Source organism: Podarcis filfolensis (genome assembly GCF_964270895.1).
Source record: "Podarcis filfolensis genome assembly, chromosome: 12".
Taxonomy (NCBI): domain Eukaryota; kingdom Metazoa; phylum Chordata; class Lepidosauria; order Squamata; family Lacertidae; genus Podarcis; species Podarcis filfolensis.
Window position 1 is genome coordinate 33,484,954 of NC_139614.1, and position 22,818 is coordinate 33,507,771.

The following is a 22,818-nucleotide window of genomic DNA, read 5'->3' on the forward strand; positions in this document are numbered from 1 at the left end:
AAACATGCAACTCACCTGGGTTGGGCATAAAATCATCATTTCTTGGTTTCATGATGGGTTTGGCACAGTCCACACCAGTCCACAGCCCTTCACAGATACACTGTATTTCATTACTGCACACCTATAAAGAATGTAATCTAACATTTAGAAAGCAGTCCTCAAATCTGAATATGCCATCTGAATATATTGCTTTCCTGCTTTTCTACCACTAGGCTACAAAATGAGGCAGATGATTAATTTCAGTGCTTTAAAGTATACTGGATGATTTATTATTCTTATTTGTATGCCACCCTATACCCATAGGTTCCAGATTGGTTCACATGTATTTACTTTCAGCCTGTTTTACAGCCCTTTTGGAAAAGGCACAGAAAGAACCCTTGCCAGCCAGCCAATATTTACGGAATTAACATGCAATCACTCCCTCAAGGCACTGCAAAACCTACTCCGTGCCCTGAACAGATGGTGCCTTCTGTACTTCCTGGACAGGAGCTGAAGTTAAAGGATTCTGCAGAAAGGCATCTGTGCTCCCAACATATCCTTCCTTGGCCACAAGGTGTCCCATCTTCTACATAGCCAAGGTCTGCATCTTCCTCTAGCTTGACATGACCCCCGCTGCAAAAGGACACAAAAAGCTTTGTTAAGTTAGATCCACCAAACTAAAATCCCTTTTTAACAAAACTGCTGCCAAAACATAGAACACTAAGTAACGTTTGTTAATCCTTTTTTCATGGCTAGAAAAAAGCTGACGTTTTCTCACAGTGGATCACGCAAAACTTCAAAAAAAATTCTGACCAGTGCTTAAGCAACCTGGAGTTTATGCGACGTTATTTTAAATTTACAAGTGCAACTGCTCTGTATACACATAGCGATGGACGTGTGATGTACTGTTACCTCTGATCATGACAATAACATACAATTCATGTGCTTGGACTGGGTCCTCCCCGTTCAGGATTTGAGAAATTACCTGCAAACAAAGGACTTGTCCACAGCCTGAAGAGAAGTCGATGTGATTTCGCCATCGAGTTCCCCAAGTCTCGGGGTGATAGAAACAATATTAGAGCACAAGAGATATCCACAAAGAACATCCCTGGAAGGAAAGATTAAACAAGGCATTCATTGTTGCTGCTGCTGCTGCTTGAAGTAAAAAAAAAAGGGGGGGAACTGCCTAAGAGAAATAGGTGATGTTTACTGAACATAAGCAATAGAACACAGAAAACTGCCTTTTCCTGAATCAGACCTCAGCATTGTCTACACCAGGGTTCCCCAAACTTGGCCCTCCAGCTGTTTTTGAACTACAACTCCCATCATCCCTAGCTAGCAGGACCAGTGATCAGGGATGATGGGAACTGTAGTCCAAAAACAACTGGAGACCCAAGAACCCTGGTCTACACCAGGGGTGGCCAACTCCCAAGAGATTGCAAACTACTTTCAAAATTAAAATCTGGCAGTGGGCTTTTTAGGGGGAGGGGAGATGCCACGTTTTTTAGGGGGGCAGCTCTTCTGAGGGAGGGGGGAACAAAGGCAGCCACCAACTTTACGATCGCTGGCCAGACAACAGCCTCCGTTTCTAAACTCTGACTTCCCTTCTGCAACAATAAAGGCTAGGAGAGGGGGTGGGGCCGGAAGGGGGCCAACGATTGACCGCGATCTACCTAAACCTCGCAGGGATCGACCAGTAGATCACGATTGACGTGTTGGACATCCCTGGTCTATACCAACAGTCTCCAACCTCTACAGGCCCAGAACCCCCTTGAACCCAAACAAGCACCTGGGGACCAACAGTACCTCAGGCATTGGTGACTTCATGATTGTATTACTGCAATGCAATCTTTGCAATTAAATCTAAAATTTTATTATTATTCTTATTATTATTCTTATTATTCTTGATGATGGTGGTGGTGTTAGATCTGGATATCTGCAAAGGAACATGTCGCTTATAATGCCTGAGAACCACAGGCCTAAAACACGAAGAAAATCAAGGTGCTATCTCAAAAGAATAGTGTTAACTTACTCATTCTTGCACTGTGTCCAAGTATCTTTGTCTCTGCCACAGTTGCCTTTCTCAGTTCCTTCTATATTCAACCTCTCGTAGCAATAGTTATCAGCGACCGTCACATCTTAAGAGCAAGGAAAAAAATAACAGAAACTAATTTCCTTCAATCATGACGCACAAGTTTGTTCTAAAAGGTAAGCACGTGTAAACATGGGAAGATTTTGACCTGATTGAGATCACAATTTATATGCTCTCAACTATTTTTATTATATAAGCACTGAAGGTTCTCAGCTAAAGCATCCTTGAAACGTACAAGTGACTGGGGTGGGAGGAAATTGACAGGAAACTAGAATTTGCAAAGGTATTGTACAATTGATAAAGCACTTTGCCTTTAAAATAGTAGGCATCTGTGGTTATAAAGCAGCAGAAACATCTGCTGCTGGAAACTGTAGCAGAATACTGCCTATTCTCTAGCAACCAGACAAAATCTAGAGTGGTTTAGAAATCAACCCATCTTCCCAAATAACTCCGAGAACTACAGCTCTGTGAGGGCAATAGTGGCCTTCTAACATCTCTCAGCAGCCCCTAACAAACTAGAGTTCCCAGCATTCCTTGGAGGAAGCCATGACTGTATCATAGTGCTCTAAAAGGATAGTGCTTATGTGGCCCTAACGTTGAATCAGAATATATTCTTCTGTAACTTAAATCCATTAGATATAATGCTGTTCTCTGGAGCAGCAAATAGCAAGTCTTTGCCTTCTTCTGTGTGACAGTCCTGATGCCAAGCAAGTGGGTTTCCAGAGGGATACCACTTTTAAAAAATAAAATAATTAGAAGCTTAAAAGAGCTTACTCACTTTCTCCCCAGATATATTTACACTGCCTGTCTCTTGTTTTACATCGTCCTCCAAAACAAAGGCCCTGAAGAGAAACCAAAAAAAGGACACATGGTCTATCGTCACTTGACATATTTTCCAAAAATCTATTGCTTAGCTTGTTTCTACATTACTGAGGGGGAAAGGTTATAAAACAGTGGGGGGGGGGAACAACCATAGGTACCAATGGGACATACTGCCAGGTAAGTGTGCTTAGCAGCCTTAATATGCAACTCCATTTTAATATGCAATTGCAATTTCAAATGTTTGCCAGATCTAAATAAAAAGGTCTTACTATTTAAAAACCTATCCCCCCCCACTCACCTAACCAACTGAAGTGCAAATTATTGTTATGTATTCGAAGTATTAACGTTACATTACAATTGTCTATCTGCCCCTAATGTGATATGCAAGAAACAAAGTGAACAAGAAACCAAACATATAATATATACACATATATTTAAAAGGAAGGGGTGGGGAAGAGACATGATCCTGGCACGAGATTCTGCAGCACATGTTTAGAATCACAGATTCCATCGTCCCAAATGAGTCCTTTAATAGACGTCTGTGAAGAAACTAGCTTTTATCTGCTCAAGCCTATCTTACGCAAGTTATCAAATGAATCACTGTACATACCTCTTCGTTATCGCATGAATACCCATCCATTTTGTGCAGATTTGGAGAGCACTAAAGAAAAAGCAGAAGCAACCATATGATAAGCTAGACAAGAGTTTTTAAAGCTGTACTGCAGTGTCTAAAATTAATGCAAATGCAGCTTTTAAAACTTTCCTTCGATTGGACATTGCCTCCTGTCTCCCAAAATTGTTTTGTTCAAGTGGGTATTAACTGCATGTCCAGATTCTGCAAACCTCTCTCTCTCTCTGAACGTAAGAAGCTGCCTTAAACAGAGTCAGACCAATGGTCCCTCTAGCTCCATATTGCCTACACTAGCTGGCAGCATCTCTCCAGGGCTTCAGGTAGGAGCCTCTCCCAATGCTAACCTGGAGACACCAGGGATTAAACCAGGGACCTTCTACATGCCAAGCAGATGTTCTGTTGCTATACTGAGCTACAGCCTTCTAGTCGCTCATTTTGAAACTTTACCTGATTAGAGTCTCCTGTGCAACTCTCTGCAATATCACAATCATTCACAGCTTCTCTGCATACAATTCCTTTGGCTTCAAACTGAAAAAGAAACATTAAATATCTGAGCAGATCTATAACCTTTTGACAGTTCAAGTCAAAATACCACACACACAAAAATATTTTCTTCTTCTGTTCTTGGAATCGGGTTTAATTGGGGGTTCTCATATGCTACTGACAAAATTCAAATGTCCAAGTACAATAATGAAGGTTACAATTACATGCCACGATATTTATAAACGGCACAACCCCTGTGATCAGTGGCCCATATAAAGGAGGGAAGCAGTTTAAAGAAGCAGATTCCAGCTAAACTTAGGCGAAACAGACTGAAGCAGCCTGCCTCAGGAGGTGGTGAGCTCTGCTTTGCCGGAGGTACTTAAGCTAAGGATGGCTGGCCATCTGTCATGGATAACTGAAGCTACATCCTCCATTGCAGATCCTACAGCGAGAACTGGGTTTGGCTGTGTGACCTCCAAGGCCCCTTCCAGCTATAACACCATTTCATTCTGTGCTATAGTTTCTCTTTTAATATCTTCTCAGCTGGCGGACTTGTAAACAAACAAGTGTTTGAAAACAGGACATACTGCACTACGTCCTGCAGATGAAACTGACTGCGAAGGAAACATTGGGATTCTTTTTGTTAAGCTTTCAGAAAATGAGTCGATTCTGCTGGTAATCAAAAGTAGGCATAACTACATAGCGGCAGGCTTTTAAACGGTCTTTTTAAAAATAAATAAATAAAAATCCTTCACTTAAATACGCACCTGACATTTTTTGCAGCAAAGTCCATTACTGCATTCGGAGTTAGCCGTTAGACTACAGGAATTACAGCAATCTCCACCTTCAGCACGACATTCCTGAGGAGTGAAAGCAATTGTAAAACAGCAGTTTGACAAGTGCATTTCTTCAAAACTATCTGTGCCTTCACCTAACACTCTACGGTGCGCATAATGCAAACTTTAGATTAAAAAAATCAATCAATCAATCAATCAATCAATCAATAATTTGATGGCCTTGGGAGAAGCCTACACTCTGGCATCTACTGAGAAACATGCTCTGAGCATGACGAGCATTGGATACACCCCAGAGTCTTCTTTTCTTCTTTTTACACTTGCTTGGTACATTGCAAGCAGACTCAAAGTACCTCCACCAGCACCACTGTGCATGCATAAATGCACGGTTAATGTGCAGCTTGCTTCCCTCACCAAGTGACTGGCGAGGAAGACAATGCAAACAGTAAGCCTGCCTCCTTAAGGCAGTTTCTCTTCTTCTTCTTTAATGAGTTGTCTAATTTGGAAAGGAATTGATGCCCCGGGCAAACTATTCATTGCATGACTTACGGTCGCAGTACCACAGTCACATTCTTCTCCAGCTTCAACAAAGCCATTGCCACATTCTGGAGGATCGAGAAGCTGCGATGAAAAATAAATAAGGAAGACAGGATAAAAATGGCAAGTGTGGAGTTGCATTATTTGGCCACTGGTAAAACAGTCCACAGTCGTATTCATATGTTTAGATAGAGGAGCTCTCAAGAATATGCAAGCTATAGCTATAACCCCTGGAGTCCAGGGGTGTGAAACATTTTTCAACCCAGGGACCACATTCCCTTCTGAGCAAGCTTCCAAAGGCCAGGTTCCAGTGGTGGGGAGTGCCAAAGGCTGAGGTACCCAATGTAAATTTTACGTTTGTACAGCAGGATGCCTGCTACACACATTCACACACTTCTCTGTCCTCCATCCAGACAAGCAAGGGTTCAAGGGTTGTTCAAATACAAATAGGAAACGGGTGTGGAAAGTTCAGGGGGCAGCTAGGGCTGGACGTGAGGTTTTGCACCGCTGCCATAGGTAACCAATTCTCCTGTCTAATATGTCTGTGCACCTGGAGCATGGCACTGTTCATGCATCAGCCAGGGGTGAAGCTTGTGCATGCATTGTCACCCAGGTGCTGCGACTACCACTTTTCAATAGCCGCTTCACATATTTATTACTCAATGCCTAAAAAGGCTTGTGTGAGTCACATCTACAGTGACATACAGAAAAGAAAATGAAGCGTCTTTCCAATGTTACGCACTAAATTATTCCACTGTATACAAAGAGGGTCATTTGTGGTTGCATCTTTGCAATGCCTTTTCATTTTTAAACAAGCATTTTTAAACAACCATTTTATTCTAGCTGTTGCTCTTTGTGGCAGCTTAGGTTGGACAGTGTTCTCAAAGCTGCTAACATGAGTTTGACCAAACTGTAGGAGGCAGTGGAAGACAGGAGTGCCTGGCATGCTCTGGTCCACGGGGTCACGAAGAGTCGGACACGACTAAACGACTAAACAACAACAAAGCATTTGGGGGTTTAACTGCTAGTCCTGTCTCCTTGGCTGATTTGGTTTCTGTTGTTGTTTTATAGCATTTTCGTTTTTAAATATTGTAAGACGCCCAGAAGGAAAGGACATAAATGCTTAACCTTTTTTTACTGTGTATTATAATAATGATGCTAGGGAAATGAGTTACAATAGTTGGAAGAAGTCTTTAAAATATTTCAATTGCACCTTAATCCTAAACTCCTTTAACTTCCTTAAAACTTTGCCGTTTCAACTTCAGTACTGCATATGCAGATTATTATTCATTATTTAAAATATTTTTATCCTGCCTTTCTCTTAAAAAGAAACCCAAGGAAACTCTCAACAAACTTTTAAACAAATCCATAAAACACCACATTAAAAAGCACTACTAGAAGCAGGGGGAGGCAGCAGATTAAATTTCAGGAGATGAATAACCAGGGAGCTCTGAATCCCAATGCTGTGATGAAAAGCAAAGCCAAAATTAAATATATGCAGATTTACTTAAAAATAGACTGCTGTAGAGGAATCACTGAATAAAGGCAGATTGGTCATCCCCATCTGTCGCAGGATATTCTAAGAGTCCTCGCCCCCTACATATGTTCTGTGTCCAGTTAAGTGGAGCACTAAACAAAGCAAACAACCTCTACTATGGAAAGTGATCCTTGCGCCCAATGTGTTGTAGAAACAAGTCAATGCACAGTTTTGTTTTTAAAATGCTCCAAAACAAAAAAGACACTTAAAGCTTCTCATCCAGTCCAGCAACGTTTTGGAAGGTCACAGATTGCCCACAGACAATTTTGAAAAAATAAGGTAATATATAACAAGTGCTACACAGGTGGGTTTGCCAAGAAGCATTTCAATACAAATGATTGGGAGGACACTGAGCTGGGCATCTGAGTAGACAGAATAATAAAACGTTACTTTCCTCTGGTGTCAAACTGCTATTACCTTGGAAGGCTTGTTGTATAGGCAGGCTCCACCTCCGTTATTTAAAAATTCATGGTACTCTTCAACGTCGCATTTGGAGAACTTGGTTGGAAGGTAATAGCTGCATCAAAGGGGGAAGCAGGTTATTTCATGACCCACCAATGGATTCATAAACGTTCTGGAAGGACTTCTATTGGACTGAAAGTGCTTCTACTGGAAGGAATATTTTTGCCAGTTATTTCCTTAAGCTATTTTATTGCTAATTAAAACCAGTAGGAAGAATTGTCATCGAAATGAATCTTGTGCTTTCTCCAGCGATGCCCTAGATAATCTCATTAGCTTTTGCCTTTCCCCAGCTTCTGCTGTTAGTATTTGCAAATTAGCTGGAGCACCGAGGAATACGAAAGAATGATAAGGAATAGAGCTGAGAAACTTCACATGGATGTAAAGGGGTCCCTTTACCTTTACCTTTAAGGTTACTTTGCAGTGTACTTGTTCTGCTGGTAAAAAGTTTGGCGCCACCAGAATACTGTTGCACAAGAGAATGCACAAGCAGGTTGCAAGTAACTTTGTGTAAGAGGTTGTGTAATCTGTTGAGCGACCAGTTTCCGCTAGTGCAGCTGACGCACTAGTGGATTCCTCTGCTGTGCAACATTAGAACTCACAGCAAGACGTGACATGGCAGAAGTCTGTGGAAATATGTAGGGCACAGGAGAAGGCGGATAGGGAACTTTTTTCACTCTCCCTGTCATAACATTAGAACTCATGGACAGACAAAAGGAAGTGCTTCTTTATACAGCACATTGTCACACTGTGGAATTTGCTCTCACAAGGTGCTGTGGTGGCCACCGACTTGCATGGCTCTAAAGGAAGATTAGACAAATGGAGGATGAGGCTATCAGACACAACTTGACACAATGGCTATGTTCTACTTCTGCTGTTGGAGGTGGTTTGCTTCTGAGTACCAGTTGCTTCCCACATGCATCTGGTTGGCCACTGTGAGAAGAAGGTGCTGTACAATATGGGCCATAGGCCTGGTCCAGCACTGGACCACTGAAGTTAATGGACATGATTAATTTATGTTTATTAATTTTAATGGGTCTACTCTGAGTAGGACTTAGCTGAACACAACTCATTGTCAATTTGACAATGTGCATCAATTTGCTGTCAGCCGATTCAGATGCACAGCTCCATTTAATCCTATTTATTTAGTACAGCTTCCTCCGACCATCCCTACCTCCTAATCTAGATTTTTGCTGCGCTGAAGTTTCTCAAAAGAAATACCTTACCCAGTATCTCCCATTATGCAGCCAGACCATGTGTCCTCACACTTACACTCACCTAAAATAAAATAAAATAAATTACACATTCTTGTTTTTTCCCCCCTTTGGAAATAATCTAAATATGGGCGGGGGACATATTAGGAGAAAGAAATAAGAAGTAAGGAAGAATACACAATACTTATAAATAATGCCAACCAAAAGGAGTTCTATAATACCAAAGTAAGCCGTGAGTAAGGGCATTTCTCATCTTTAAATGTATCATTCCAGAAATATACAAAAAAAAGATCACTGCAAAACAAACCTTCATGGGTTTGGCTCTCACAAGCATGTATGGAGTAAATAAGTTTTAATGTCGTGTCCCGTATCTGACAGGAGAGGAGAAATACTTCCCCACCACCAGCCAGGTCATGAGGTGCAGATGTGGTCAATTCCAGAAGATCTGCATTTAATTTGCATACAATTACCATAGGATAATTGCCACAGTTAGACCAAAACTGTATCCCTGATTCGTTATTTAACAAACAATGCAATTCCAGAGAGTTCAGATGCATTCTTAGGAACATCTTTCAAAATTTCCTTTTCCTTCTGAAAAATAATATATTATTACAATGACCAAGAAAGAGAAAAGGAGAGACTGGGGCAAAGGTAGGGGGCATGAGAATACATCTGCCCTCCTGGGGGGGGGGGGAATAAATAAATAAGCGTTTTTAAAAAGGAAACCATCAACCAAACCTCCTTACCACTCTGCAATTTTCTTTTGTCTGAGAAAATGCCAAGATTGTGAGCTAAGGACTGTGCCAACGTTACTGACATTAAATCCGGCTTTCCAAACTGAAAGACAAAACAAGAGACGCAACGGCTTGGAGAGGGGAAAAGAAAATCAATTTACAAGGGTTTTATAAATTTTAAAAGAATTGTCCCGAAGCGAAAGATGAGATTGCAAAGGCTTGTTCCATTTACTTCCCGTGAACCGTAGGGGAACAGCAAGCTGGCTAAAAGTTGCAAAGCACAGGCCAAATAACAGGTAAAAACATTTGCCCTTAAATGATTAGAGAAGACATCCAATACAAAACAAGTTCATCTATAGCATTAAACTTTATTATAGGATATTAATAATAAAAATCCAGTGTGGGGTTGGGGAAGGGTAGCTAGACTGAGACTGTAGCATGGAGGGGGGGGGAGGGAGAGAACGGTTTAAATCTTTTTCCCCTTCCATGTTCTGACTGGTACCAAGGAGAGCTTTCTTCCCATTGTGACAGGGGAGAGTGGGTCACACAGCATTGCACCATGAGAGCTGAACCAGACATGGGTTTTCACAAAAACATTTCAGCATAGCCCTTTTGTGTTCCTAGAGGCATTTGGACCTACTTCGTTTACACCACCACCTTTCAGAAGCGAACAAATACCACCAATGTAGGCTGCCCCGCTGCGACTGCTCTGAAACTGACTCCCCCTTTAAAGAAAAACAACAGAAACGATAGTGAGAAAAGCACAAAGCGGCAATTTAGAAACCATGGCATTTTCAACATTAGCTTAGGATTCAGGAGACAGAAAACACATATGCTTGTTTGTGAAGTTCCCGCTTCTGATTCAGCACAGTGATTTGGAGGCAGCGGGGAGAAGGAAAGAGAGCAGGAAGCCACAGCCTTAAAAAGGAAGCTACCATGAATTTGAAACAACATGGAAACAATTTGAAAAGAGATGATCTGCACAGATCAGGCTCCTTCAGTCTGATGCCCCCCAGATGTTTCGGAGTATAAATCTCATGCATTCCAGCTGTCTGGGGCTAATGGGAGCACTCAAAAACACCTGGCGTCAGGGGAGGCTAACACAGATCCAGTAGGAATTGGGTGCTTTCAAGCAAGGTGCTCAAATTGTGGCACAACTGCCTTGGGGACAGCATTAGAGAGATCCTACCTTAAAGTGCAAGTCAACTAAGACAGACAAGAGGAGCTCGTCTTATGCCTTGTTTACTCCCTTGGAAAATAAGGCACAAGGATACTAGAGGGGTGCAAACATAAATCCAGATTTAAATATTTGGGGGGGAAATCAGTGGGGTTGGCTGGGATAAGCCCTCCTTGACTTTCCCAGTTTTACTTCTGCAGTCCGCACTGAAGATGGCATTGAGAGAAGGCTGAGGTAATATTTAAAAATGGAAGTGACCATTTTAGGTGTGTCCGATATATGCATGCCTGCACACACAAGCATTGCACCAAACCTAGAAGTGACCAGAAAACATCACAAAAATGGGTGGAACAGGGTGGGGGCAGAACAGGGCGGCCTTACATGGGCCCCACCAATGCACGCAAGGGTCCAGAATGTAATCCCTATGCAAATCGGTTGCTGTCTGTAAATGTGGGTTGAATAACCCATTTGCCTTAAAAGCAAAATTCCTCAGACTACAGCGAATGTGTGCTCAAATCACTTCTACCACACTTAAAATCCCATCTCTGTTTTAATATTTCTGAAAATAGATGGTGTTTAAGGTCAATTGAGTTGGTTTAAACATGGGTCTGCCCTAATAATGTGTAAAGTGTGTGTTACAGTACACAGCGCATTTGGACATCATGTAAAATGTTTGGCTGTGTTCTGATGAAACACAAGGCATTACATGAACAAAGCCTCAAACTCCTTTTTAGTCTCGTTTTCAACTAGCCACAGTTACTCAATCAGACAAATTGTGGTTAGCCTTAACTGTGGTTTAGGGAAAACAAGTTAAATACAAGGTTTACAATCCTGGTTTGCTTCCCAAAATCATTTTTTAAGATTAAACAGAGTTCGAGGTTTGGACGTAACAATAAACCACTGAATTAAAAATGGGAACGATAGCTTCTGATCACCTCAAGGCCATGTCTGAGGAGAAGGGGGAAATGGAGCGTGCACATACCCAAGGCTCACGCATGCAATCATAAACTGTGGTTTAGAATTATGCCCAGACCAAATTAACGTCAGTCAGCACTAGCAATTCAGAATACACTACCCCAAGTGATAACAAAACAATATGAAATTACGTACGAAAAAAGGTGAACTGCATCACTTTTCTCTTTGATAAAATCCCTCCTATATTTCATAAACTCACGCAGGGTCACCAGTGGGTTTTCAGATATGGTGAACTTGTTATCAGTACCCCAGGTTTCCATGGCAACCAAGACTATCCTGGTGTTGAGCTGTTCTTTGTAAATCTAGCACATTAACAAAACGAACGATCATCAAGTGACAGTATAAATTTTGCCTCTTTTTCTCTTTAAAACAGCCCCTTTGCCCCCATGTAGTTAAGGAAATGTTGAGCATAAAGAACAGTACTTTAATGAAGGGTCAGAGCCCTCTCCTTTCTAACAGATTAAAGCGCAATGTGATCAAGGACTAAATATCGGAATATAAAGGCCATTCCCCCGCCCCCAATATAAGGAAGTGTGCTTCAAAACTTGTGAAAGCTTTGATTCAGAAACATAATACAGGAATGGTCCTAATGAGATAACTGAGACTTCTGCGGTCCAGTCATCCAATGGCAAAACAGACACCGATGAAAAAAATGCACTGCAGCTATCGCTCCCTGACCCAAAATTACCATCCCCGTGATAAGGCTGACAAATCTATCTTGCACTAGCAGCTTGTGAATTATACTTACTAAATCTGCCATGTTCACTACTGATTTTGCAAAGCTGTTTGTGTGGCCGACCGATAATCGGTGCTTTTTCAGCTGAAGGACAAAAGACAGACAAATCCTAATCAGATTTCTAAAGCACAATTTCTATTCAGAACTCACTTTTATCAAAGGCTTGCTCCGCCCGTGAAAAATGGATTACTGGCCATCTATTTAAACACTAGTATTGTTATCTTAAACTCCCTCTGGTACCATGAAGGTCAAAGTATCAATTGATAGAAAGGGCATTCCACAAAGCTGATAGGCAAGAAGACAGTACAGGCCTCATTTGTAGCGAGATTAGCATCCCTCAACCTATATCTTACTGGGCCAGCTTGTATGTGCTTAGGACAGAAAAAAATAGCAACTGTTATGCTTCCTCAATGTCTCAAAATATAGTATTACCAGTGATCTATGATCACAAGATTCCAATTCTCACATGGTTGCCAGAAAGCCTATGCCCTATAGTCCTATTCATGCATTACTAGCATCCAGGGCACTTACACTGTGAAGCGGGAGCAGGGTTAAGCTGCTGGTCCTGCCCCCGGGCTACCCAACCGCTGCTCATGTGCATGAGTTCCAGGCAATTAGGACACCAGCGCAACCAGGTGTCCCAACTGCACTGAGCTGCTACACAGAAGCAGCTGTTCACACACAGGTGTTCCTCAGCAGATGTCAGGTGCTCACATCATGGACCCTTAGGCTAGGACTAGCTCAGGGATGTGGTGTCAGGAGCGGGGGGGCAGTTGACCAATCCCACTCCTCTATCACTGACAGAATGCCCTACATACAAGTAACATATGAGCAGCGCTTATTTGTTTCTATGAACTGGAGACACAGTATATGCTTGGGAGATCTGGTGAAAAAGAATTTAGGGAAATAAACTGTGGAAGTATTTATGGGGGACAGAATGATGATATGGACATTAATTCACTGGGCTTTTATGAATATCTCACAGTGCTGCTTTTATAGTATTGTATTTTATTACTGATAGTAGTGATGTTTATGTTTCGTATGAGCTATTTTGGGCTCCATTTACCTTGGAGTAACCCCCACTGAGCTCGATGTGACTTATTACTGAGCAGACACGTATAGGACTGTACTGTTTATATTGTGCAGCGCCCTGACTGTTAGTAGAAAGCGATTATGGAAATAGACTCTTGTGGTCCTGAAAGTTTTCCAGTTACACAGTTTGTCCTTTTTCATCTCTACACACACACACACACACACACACACACACACACACACACACAAAACATACAAAAACACACTGTAGTTTCTTTGTTACAACAGAGTTCTGCCTCTTCCTTATTCTGGCAGCTTTCCAAGGATTCAGATTTTGAGATCTGCCTTTGCTCTTGGCTGCAGAACTCAAGTTTGCAATCATTATGAAGAAAAGAAAGAACGGAAGAAAGAAATCTCCTTGGCAACTCTCAGTTCGAATAGTTCCACGATTGCAAGGAGAGCAAATTGCTTCAAAGTGCCTCCAATAAAATATGACTACCTTCTTTCCTGTTTCTTACAGAGGCGAAGAAAGCGATCAATAATCTCTTATTCCATGGAGAGACATCTTATGTAATAATTTGGATGAAGTTGGGTTGTGTGTGTGTGTGTAAGTGCCTAAATGGAACACACACTTCAATCCACTCCTATGGAAACCTCACGGGGGTGGCGGGAAGCAGAGTTGCACCTGAATAACGGGTGGGGCTTGTGTGTGAGAAGGTCCCTGCAGCATTAAGGACTGCAAATGACAATACCCTTTTTATTAATGAGTGAAACTCAATGATTTAAAGAAAAAGAATCACTACTGAGGAAGAGTGTTGTGGCTTACCCTAAAATCTTCTATACTAATTTGGATCGATCCTGTTTGTGGAGTGGCTCCATCCCACATATTCTGTGTGTCTTTTGAATTAACATGGAGAATTTCTATAGTTAATTTCATAAGTAGGACAGGACCACTTCTTTTGTGTTATTTCACTCTTTCCCCAAATTTTGGTAAACTGGGTGCATGAACAGCTATACTCATTAAAATGCATCTAGCCTAGGATCAGATTACCAGCAGGTGCCTCTGGTAAATTCACCAGCAGATCATGAAAGTTTACTAGCCATCCCTGGTGACAATAATGATTATTTGTTGACATCTTGTATTCAGAGGTCTGCAATAGCTAAGGAGCCAAACTAGATATAACCTAAAATGCACCTTTGCATTTGAGGCGCATATTTTTTAAAGTGCAAGAAGCCAAGGCTGTAGTGGTGTGATAATTATCAGGATCGCAGCAGGAAGGGAGGGGGTTAACCTTTTCCTGCCACCTCCTGCTGTTAATGTAAGGAAAATCACTGTGAATCTGATGCAAATCTCTCTGTATGTCTAAACTCAATAACACATTTATTTTGGTCCTAAGCTAATGACGTTGAGGGGTATCTTTTAACCATTTAGAAACAGATTAAAAATGACGTAGATGCCACTACGAAGGAATATTACATTCAAGGCTGATTTCAAACTTTGTGGATAGTTTCTCTTAACTAAATATATGCCATTCAGCTAATACTGTAATTTAGAAGAAATGTTAGGCATAATGTTCTGTATACAGTGGTACCTCGGGTTAAGTACTTAATTCGTTCCGGAGGTCCGTTCTTAACCTGAAACTGTTCTTAACCTGAAGCACCACTTTAGCTAATGGGGCCTCCTGCTGCTGCCACGTTGCCGAAGCCTGATTTCTGTTCTTATCCTGAAGCAAAGTTCTTAACCTGAAGCACTGTTTCTGGGTTAGCGGAGTGTGTAACCTGAAAAGTAAGTAACCCGAGGTACCACTGTACAACCGAAACCTTCTGTGGCTGCAATCCTATCAGGGATTAAATCCACTGCACTCAATGGGGCTATGTTCTGAGAAGACTTATATATAGGATTACACTGTATACTTACTGACCTTTCCTATGTTATTAGAAGTTCTATGGAGCCGCTGTAGGCATAACTTCAAACAAGCTCAGGCTTCACTCTGATCATATATATCTGCATAGCTTAGAATCATTTTGCTATAGGTATTTTATTGTTAATCTACTGCAGGCACAATGCTACGCGTGAATTATTGATTACTCCAAAAAGGCCCAAAATGCAAACCTCACCATTAGATGGTCATTTACGATCATTAGCTCAACATATTTAGTTTCCTCTTCAACTTTATACGGGCTCTGATGAACCTGCGGAAAGAGTAAGAAACTGTAAATGTGTAAAATGGCAAGGTATCTGATTGTAATAAAACTCATCGTGTTGGAATGAATTTATTTCCTTCATTTCTGGCCTCATTACAAAAGCACTTACAAGTAGTTCCATGTACCAAATTAGCAACAGAATATATGCCATGCCTCCCAGCATCAGCAATCTAATTCTGATGCAACTCTGGAAGAAACATAATGGGCAAATTTTGCATTAAGGTATTGATTGTGACCTGCCTCCCATCAAAGCGTGGTCTTTCTATAGGAATGCCACAAATCTATTCCAAAGTAGTGTGTGCACCAATAAGCTCAACAATTTATATACTAAACAAACAAAAAGCAACTGGCTTATTTAGAGAATTCTGTAATTAAGAGGATTTTGAGAAGCTTAACCTTTTTTTCTACTTTGTCAGATACATAGCACAGCACGCCTATGTGCTGGGTCCCCCTGCAGGTTCTCCAGAAAAATTGTGCCACGCAATTGTTGACATCAGAAAGCTCAGCCCCAGATGGAGAGCATGTTTGTTCTAGAGAACGTCCTGGGAGATCACCTTGATACAGGTCTTGCACATTTCCTAATGGCACACACTTGACACGATACTGTGAGTGTATGTGTGTAGCATGAAATCTAAAACATGCTGCTACCTTTGAAGGATCACACATACACTCACTTTCCCTTACACTCAGTAGTAGCAAGTGTGATGCGGCGGAGAGATTTCTATGTCACTTCTGTTTGTCCTATATACAAAAAGGATGCTCAGCATTCCTCTACTCCATGGACACCATAATCAACAGTTAGCCAAGGAAAAGCAGAAGTAACCAAAAATGAAGTAGTCACTTGTTAAGTGCAAGGACATAATTATGAAGTAAACAAGATTATTGCACAGGTGTGAGAAAAGCCTAGAGATCAGGATTTTTTCTTATAAGAGGAGTTTCCATATAGCAATAGATATGCTATGGAATTCCACGATTGGCTGTGTTAAGTAAAACATCCTCCCAGTAGAAATGTATAACTGTTCTTGCCAACCTGTTTTGGGAGTGTGGTCTGCACTACCCTGCACTCTCACCTGGGTATGCAATAAAACTGCTTTTTCTCCTCTACAAAGTGCCCTCTTCTCTGAGACCACAAATGGGAAGTTTCTCCTATAGGAGTTGCCCTCCTGTCCCTGGCACTGCTGCTACAAACCAAGATGTGGGTGGGTCACAATGGGGACACACAGCTGAATTGGTGGGACTGCTGAATTGGTCACCAGCAGCTCTGTAGCCCTGACCTCAGTCCAAGCCCTGTCCAGGTAAGTAGGAATGACATCAGTGTCAAGAGGGCACATTCACCCTTCGGCACACAAGAAGGGAAATAATCTCTCCATCACCAAGACACAAGTACTCCTGGTGGAACTGAACAGAAGGAACCCCTTTTGCCAGTGTAGTGGGAAAACCTGGAATAGGAGGCAAGGGGGAATCATGCTTCCTGCCCAAAGCAAAGCAGGTTTCCTTTTGGGACTGGATTTCTGATAGAGCAGGTGACATAGGGCTTCCAGAGCAACACTGTCTATGGCAGAGTTCTTCTACAGAGTCACCAGGTGATACTGGACACGACATGTTACTTGCATGAGGAGACAATGTCCAAACCGCACTATAACAGGTGCCTCTTTGCAGAAAGCACTGAAGTCCATAGAGTTCTGAAAGCCCACGCGTCCTTCCGAAAAGAATCCCATATCCATCGAAAGATATGCCTGAATGCACATTCTTTAAAGGAAAAAGTCAATAGGCACAGGCACATACCTGCCTTTTTCTTCTTTTGTGTCTCGGTTTCACAACGAACTTCTGTGACGTGGTGTTCATGTGCCAGAATTCTGAATGGAATACACACATTTCAAGTCAGAACAACACGGGTCGATAGAAGACAGGCATTTTCAACAGCAGGACAAAGAAAACAATTGCATTGAGTAAGGCTGAACCACAGCAGTGAAATATTGCAAGCATTTCACGCGTGGCTCAATATTAAAAGTGGAGGTTTACATTTCTGCAGCCTTCAAAATGCTTTCCTGCAAATAAATGGTGGTCTTGGGCACCACCGTGTGGAAATGTGGACTTATAGACTTAAAGACTTAAATAACAACAAAGATAAGAAAGGTAGTCTCCAAAAAATACCTAGTTTCCATTTCTCCATGGCTGCCTACCTGCTTTTCTAATGGCTACTTACATAGCCACAGCATGCAGCAGCTTTATATATACACAAAGAACCAACATGAGCAGAATATTACTGAGGCTCTACCACAGGAGTGGGGAACTGATGGACCTCCTGATATTGTTGGAACTCCATCTCCTGTGAGCCCTATCTAGGGGACAATAAGAGATAAGATCCAACAACGTCTGAAGGGTCAAAGGTCCCTCACCCTGCTCTAGCAGTTATTTTGTCATTATGAGCAGTATGTTACTATGAGCTTTGATGCATAGTCAGCGGCCAAAGACAACCAGCTCTTCACATCCATTTTCCTACACCAAAGCATTCTGAGTGCAGGCAATGTGCACTGTTAAATGGAGCCCTTACTCCCACTGACGTCAACAGCACTAATTTTCAGGCAAGTCTGTGGAGGATGGCAGCCTGGGCCAGGGATGATCAAAGCCCAATTATATCAGCATTTTAATTAGGCGAGATAAGAATTTTTTTATAAAAAAAGTATTAATGGCATGAAGAGAAGTCAGAACCAAAAAGCCTACGTAGAAGCCTATGTAACAAACATCTCAGCATTTCACCAAAAGGCAAAGTTTCCTTATCTGAACGATCATATAAATGGATTTTGCTACGAAAAACCAGAAGCGTATCATCACCCACCTACTTCTGAAACTGCCCCCAGGAGGGATAGATGAATAACTGAAAAATGATTTTTGCTGTCTCTAAAAAACTGAGAGTGAAAAAAACCCGACAGCTTTTATGCAACCAAGTGTAGCTTTCATACACAAACATATTTCTTCATCATCCATCCCATGCAACAGTAGTTTTATCATGTTTTGACCTTTCTAAAAAAAAAAAAATGGAAAAAGGCAGCAGACTTTTAGATGACTTAAAAGCGGGGTGGACAACCAGCTGTCTCAGGGCCACATGCAGCCCTCAGCATAACTACATGTAGCTCTCAGTATTTTGATACCGCAATTTGATGTGGTTTGGCAAGAGGGAGAAAAGGGAGAGGCAGGAAAAGAAAGAGAAGAGAGTTGGTCCCACCCCTTTTGACTTTGATTCTGCCCATCACAGGCTCCAGAACCATCCACTGCTGGGATGTGGCCCCTGCCAGATTACCTCCAAGGAAAAGTGGCCCTCAGCATGGAAAAAGGCTCCCCAACCAATCCCAAACACTTCAGAATGTTTTCATAGGCACTGAAATATTTCCAGATTCCCCTAACAGATTTACCCATCTGTTTAAATGTACCAAAATATTAATTACCCACAGCTTCAAGAATAGTACAATGGCAGAAATATGTTTAAAATATATTTTTTTCAGAATTCAAATCAAACTAAATGCTTTTGAAAAGTATTGTCTAATTAGATGTATTTATAAAAGGTAAAGGTAAAGGTACTCCTGACCGTTAGGTCCAGTCGTGGGCGACTCTGGGGTTGCGTGCTTATCTTGCTCTATATGCAGAGGGAACTGCCGTTTGTCCGCAGACAGCAGACAGGTGATGTGGCCAGCATGGCTAAGCCGCTTCTGGCGAACCAGAGCAGTGCACGGAAACGCCGTTTACCTTCCTGCCGGAGCGGTACCTATTTATCTACTTGCACTTGACGTGCTTTTGAACTGCTAGGTGGGCAGGAGCTGGGACCAAACAACAGGTGCTCACCCCATTGTGGGGATTCGATCTGCCGACCTTCCGACTGGCAAGCCCTAGGCTCTTTGGTTTAGACCACAGCGCCACCCGCTTCCCTTAGATGTATTTATAGTTTATATAAATTGTATAATTTGAAAAAAGAGCATTATTTGAAACCTGTTCATATTCATAGAACTTCTATCAAGAGGAGAGGCAGGGAGAGATGTTGTGCTGTTTCCATCACAAACCAGGCCCAGAATAAATCCATGAACACAGCCATAACCCACACTCCAGTTACAAAAGCTAAGCATGTATTATCTGGGAGATGACGATTTAGCTGCTGAGAAAATGCTATCTCTCTGCAACAAAAGTGCTATTTGTGCAAATAAGGGGTGGGAGAAACACATACTGACTTCTCAAAATAAGCAGTGTAGTGTAATGGTAAAGACAAGGACCAGAGAGACCCAAGTTCAAGGTGCTACTCATCCATGAAACCCGCTAGGCATCCTTGAACCACTCCAGCCCACCTCACAGGGTTGCTGTGAGGATTAAGGGTGGAAAAACTACATGCTGGGTTTTTTAGTTCCTTACAGGAAGCGCAAAATAAAAATGTAATAAGCAACTAAATAAGGCAAGGAAGAAGAAAAGGTGTGGAACCAATTTTTGTGTTTCTAATCACCCCTCAGTTTCATGGTAAGCTTTGACTGCAGCAACCACGGCTACGGGTTCAATTGTTTTGTCTCCCGAGTATATTTTCACACAACATGCACGCAAACAATATCAATATACTACTTCAGCGTGGTGTGTACTCTCTTATTTTTCAAAGAATGCTACTAACAGAACAAACTGTGCATGGATTGCAGGCAGGACATGGAAGAAATCCTACCAATTCGTAAAAGGGACCACCAGACAGAACTGAAGACGTAAGAACAGACCTGCTGCGTCAGGCTAGTGGTCCATCTTGTCCAGCATCCTATTCTCCCAGTGGCCAACCAAATGCCTATGGAAAGCATGCAAGCATTTGCCTTTACAAAGGACAAGGCTATCAATGGCTGCCAGCCACGATGGCTATATTCTACCTCCACTGTGAAGGCATTATGCTTCTGAATACCAGTAAGCAGAGTAACGTTGTGCTCATGTCCGGCTTGCAAGCTTCCCACAGACATTTGACTGGCCACTGTGAGAACAAGATGCTGGACTAGCTGAGTCACGGACAGGATCTTGTCTTATGTGCTTTTGTTCTTACACCTTGAAAACACCCTCTTCAGATCTTCAGCATCTCCCATCAGGTGTCAAGGAAATAAACAACTATCTGACTTTTAGAAGGCACCTGAAGGCAGCCGTGTTTAGGGACGTTTTTAATGTTTGAAGTTTCATTCTGCTTTTAATGTTCTGTTGAAAGCCCCCTAGAGTGGCTGGGGAAACTCAGACAGATGGGAGGGGTGGAAATAATAAATTATTATTATTATCATTAGGAGCTGGGGTTTTATATGTATATATATATAGCTCATTTATTAAACTGAAATCTAAAGAGACGTAAGCACTAATGTGTTTACAGAAGTGCATCAGTTATAATCTGCCTGTTTTTTATTTGTGGAGACTCCTAAAACCAGTCATTAAATAACTATCATAGTATCAAAAAGCTAAAAGTATTTTTGGAGGGAAGGGGTTTTAGAGAACAGACTTTCTATTAGAAGAGGAGTTAGATTTTTTTCTGTTTCCCAATCAGGCTGGCAGATTATTTTCTTCAGCCTCTAGTTTAAAAATAACAAAATCAAACCCCACAAGTGATTAACTATGAAGTAAGTGCATCAATGAAGGATAAGCTAAGAGTATGTTCGTTTTTTAAAAAAAACCCAAGATTTAAAAAACACACACATACCAGATGGAAGATCATCCAAAGGAAATTCAAATAATCTGGATTTGTAAACAGAGTGTAAATGGAATTCCTCCTGAAATAAGAAACATCTAAATTTAGTAAAGCAATACAAAATAAACTTTCTTGGGACTTTACTCTAGCACCAAAGGGTGTTATTAAATGCCATCTGTTACGAAGTTGAGAAGCATATCTTTCTGATGCAACCTTCTGACAGTTCAGAGACTCAGCTGGAACCTACATAAGAATTCCTAAATTGTTTGTTAAAGAAGGAAAGAGCAACTTTGCGAAATATGCTTCCCGTAGATAATATCTGCATTCCGCTTACGAAACACTTATCTACTTACTTGCGAAGTGTAGTTGTCTTCCGGCTCAATAAGATATGTGTGATTTCCATCATAGAACATGCCGCTGTTAAGAATTAGGGAAATATCAGACTCACAAAATAAAATATACAACTATGTATATATATATATATATATATATATATATATATATATATATATAATGATATACTGTGAACTTAATAGCTGGCATTTTAAAGACAACAAAGTAAAACATTATCAGGAAACATGCTACACTCTAAAACACTCTTGACAATTTCTGTCTGCCTTGCAGGAATCACCTTGAGTTTCAGTTCATTAAACGCATCAATGTGCAGTGCCTCCTGCTTGCCACCAACAGGCAGCACTGCAACCCAGGGAGAACACCTTGCTTGCCTGAACAGCTGCAGGTACTGGCGTCTTACAGGCACTATATCATTTACTAACTAGAGAGATGCTCTAAAATGGCCTTTCCTTTCTAAGCGTCTGCAATCCTCCATTCTGCAACAGTGTACTCATGTCTTTTGTCAGCTGATGGAATTAGGGATTTCACTATGGGGTTCACGAATTCTGCCGTAGTCAATGGCCCCAAAACTGACATTTAGCTGTGGCTGCAAGAGAGGCACACCTCACAAAAGTCAATGCTTCATTGGACACAGCTAAAGTCTCTAGCGTTATGTATCTGATAAATTCTGTCCTACACCTTTGTATTTTAAAAATCTAAAGCTGGTATGGTGCACCAAGTTAAAACACTTTGCTGGGATAGCTCAGTGCGACTCCTTAAATTCAGTTTTGTGGATTCGAGCCCCACGCTGCATTGCAAGGGGTTGGACTAGATGACCTGTGGGGTCTCTTCCAGTTTGGCTGACAGCTAGTACCCTCCCTTAATATACTGAGGTGGAACTGATGAGGGTGCTCAGGAGCCCACAAGATGAAATCAGCAAAGGGCCATCCTATCTGATGTGGTCTAACTCTTTCTGCGAGTGGCCTGAAGGAGGAAGTAGAGGGCCACAATACACTCAGGAAGGCCTAGCTGCCCACCAACACATACAAGCCTTCCATCTTGGCTTCCTTCTGTTTTTAGGGTGGATATAATATATTATTAACGTTCAGCAGCTGAAAGAAGAGATAATTAAAGAGAGCTGGACAAGTATACTGCGGATTTGTGTCTTCTTCACAAATCATCAGGTCTGGAAAGTTGGACCAAAATGCTCAGAGTCAAAACCAAGATGAATGGAAAGTGTCACTGTAAGTCACAAGTCAACAAGACGAAATCAGCAAGGAACCATCAAGCAGTCCCACTTTGACGGGGCCTGCCAGCATCTGGTAGGCAAAGCAAACATCACGGATAATGGTCTAAGAGCCGGTATATGTCTGGGAAATAGGCAGGTTAGCTGTTCTGGAC

General features: G+C 41.7%; 1 protein-coding gene across 17 annotated transcripts in view; it reads right to left on the minus strand.

Moving 5' to 3' along the window:
* Nucleotides 1-22,818, minus strand: part of ADAM22 (ADAM metallopeptidase domain 22) — a 204,640-nt gene that overhangs the window by 28,267 nt on the left and 153,555 nt on the right. For all 17 annotated transcript variants that reach the window (XR_014540312.1, XM_083578538.1, XM_083578539.1 and 14 more), the window contains 19 exons: nt 21,438-21,501; nt 21,097-21,166; nt 17,193-17,263; nt 15,321-15,395; nt 12,183-12,254; nt 11,570-11,736; nt 9,923-10,007; nt 9,295-9,385; nt 8,561-8,612; nt 7,293-7,392; nt 5,351-5,422; nt 4,775-4,867; nt 3,972-4,052; nt 3,504-3,554; nt 2,850-2,913; nt 2,012-2,117; nt 965-1,087; nt 444-612; nt 16-121 (listed from right to left, as the gene is read on the minus strand). Coding sequence is in view for 16 of the 17 variants with exons in the window: in XM_083578538.1 (XP_083434664.1) it covers nt 16-121; nt 444-612; nt 965-1,087; nt 2,012-2,117; nt 2,850-2,913; nt 3,504-3,554; nt 3,972-4,052; nt 4,775-4,867; nt 5,351-5,422; nt 7,293-7,392; nt 8,561-8,612; nt 9,295-9,385; nt 9,923-10,007; nt 11,570-11,736; nt 12,183-12,254; nt 15,321-15,395; nt 17,193-17,263; nt 21,097-21,166; nt 21,438-21,501 (1,712 nt within the window). In the remaining variant the exon portion in view is untranslated. The remainder of the gene's footprint in view (nt 1-15; nt 122-443; nt 613-964; nt 1,088-2,011; nt 2,118-2,849; nt 2,914-3,503; nt 3,555-3,971; nt 4,053-4,774; nt 4,868-5,350; nt 5,423-7,292; nt 7,393-8,560; nt 8,613-9,294; nt 9,386-9,922; nt 10,008-11,569; nt 11,737-12,182; nt 12,255-15,320; nt 15,396-17,192; nt 17,264-21,096; nt 21,167-21,437; nt 21,502-22,818) is intronic.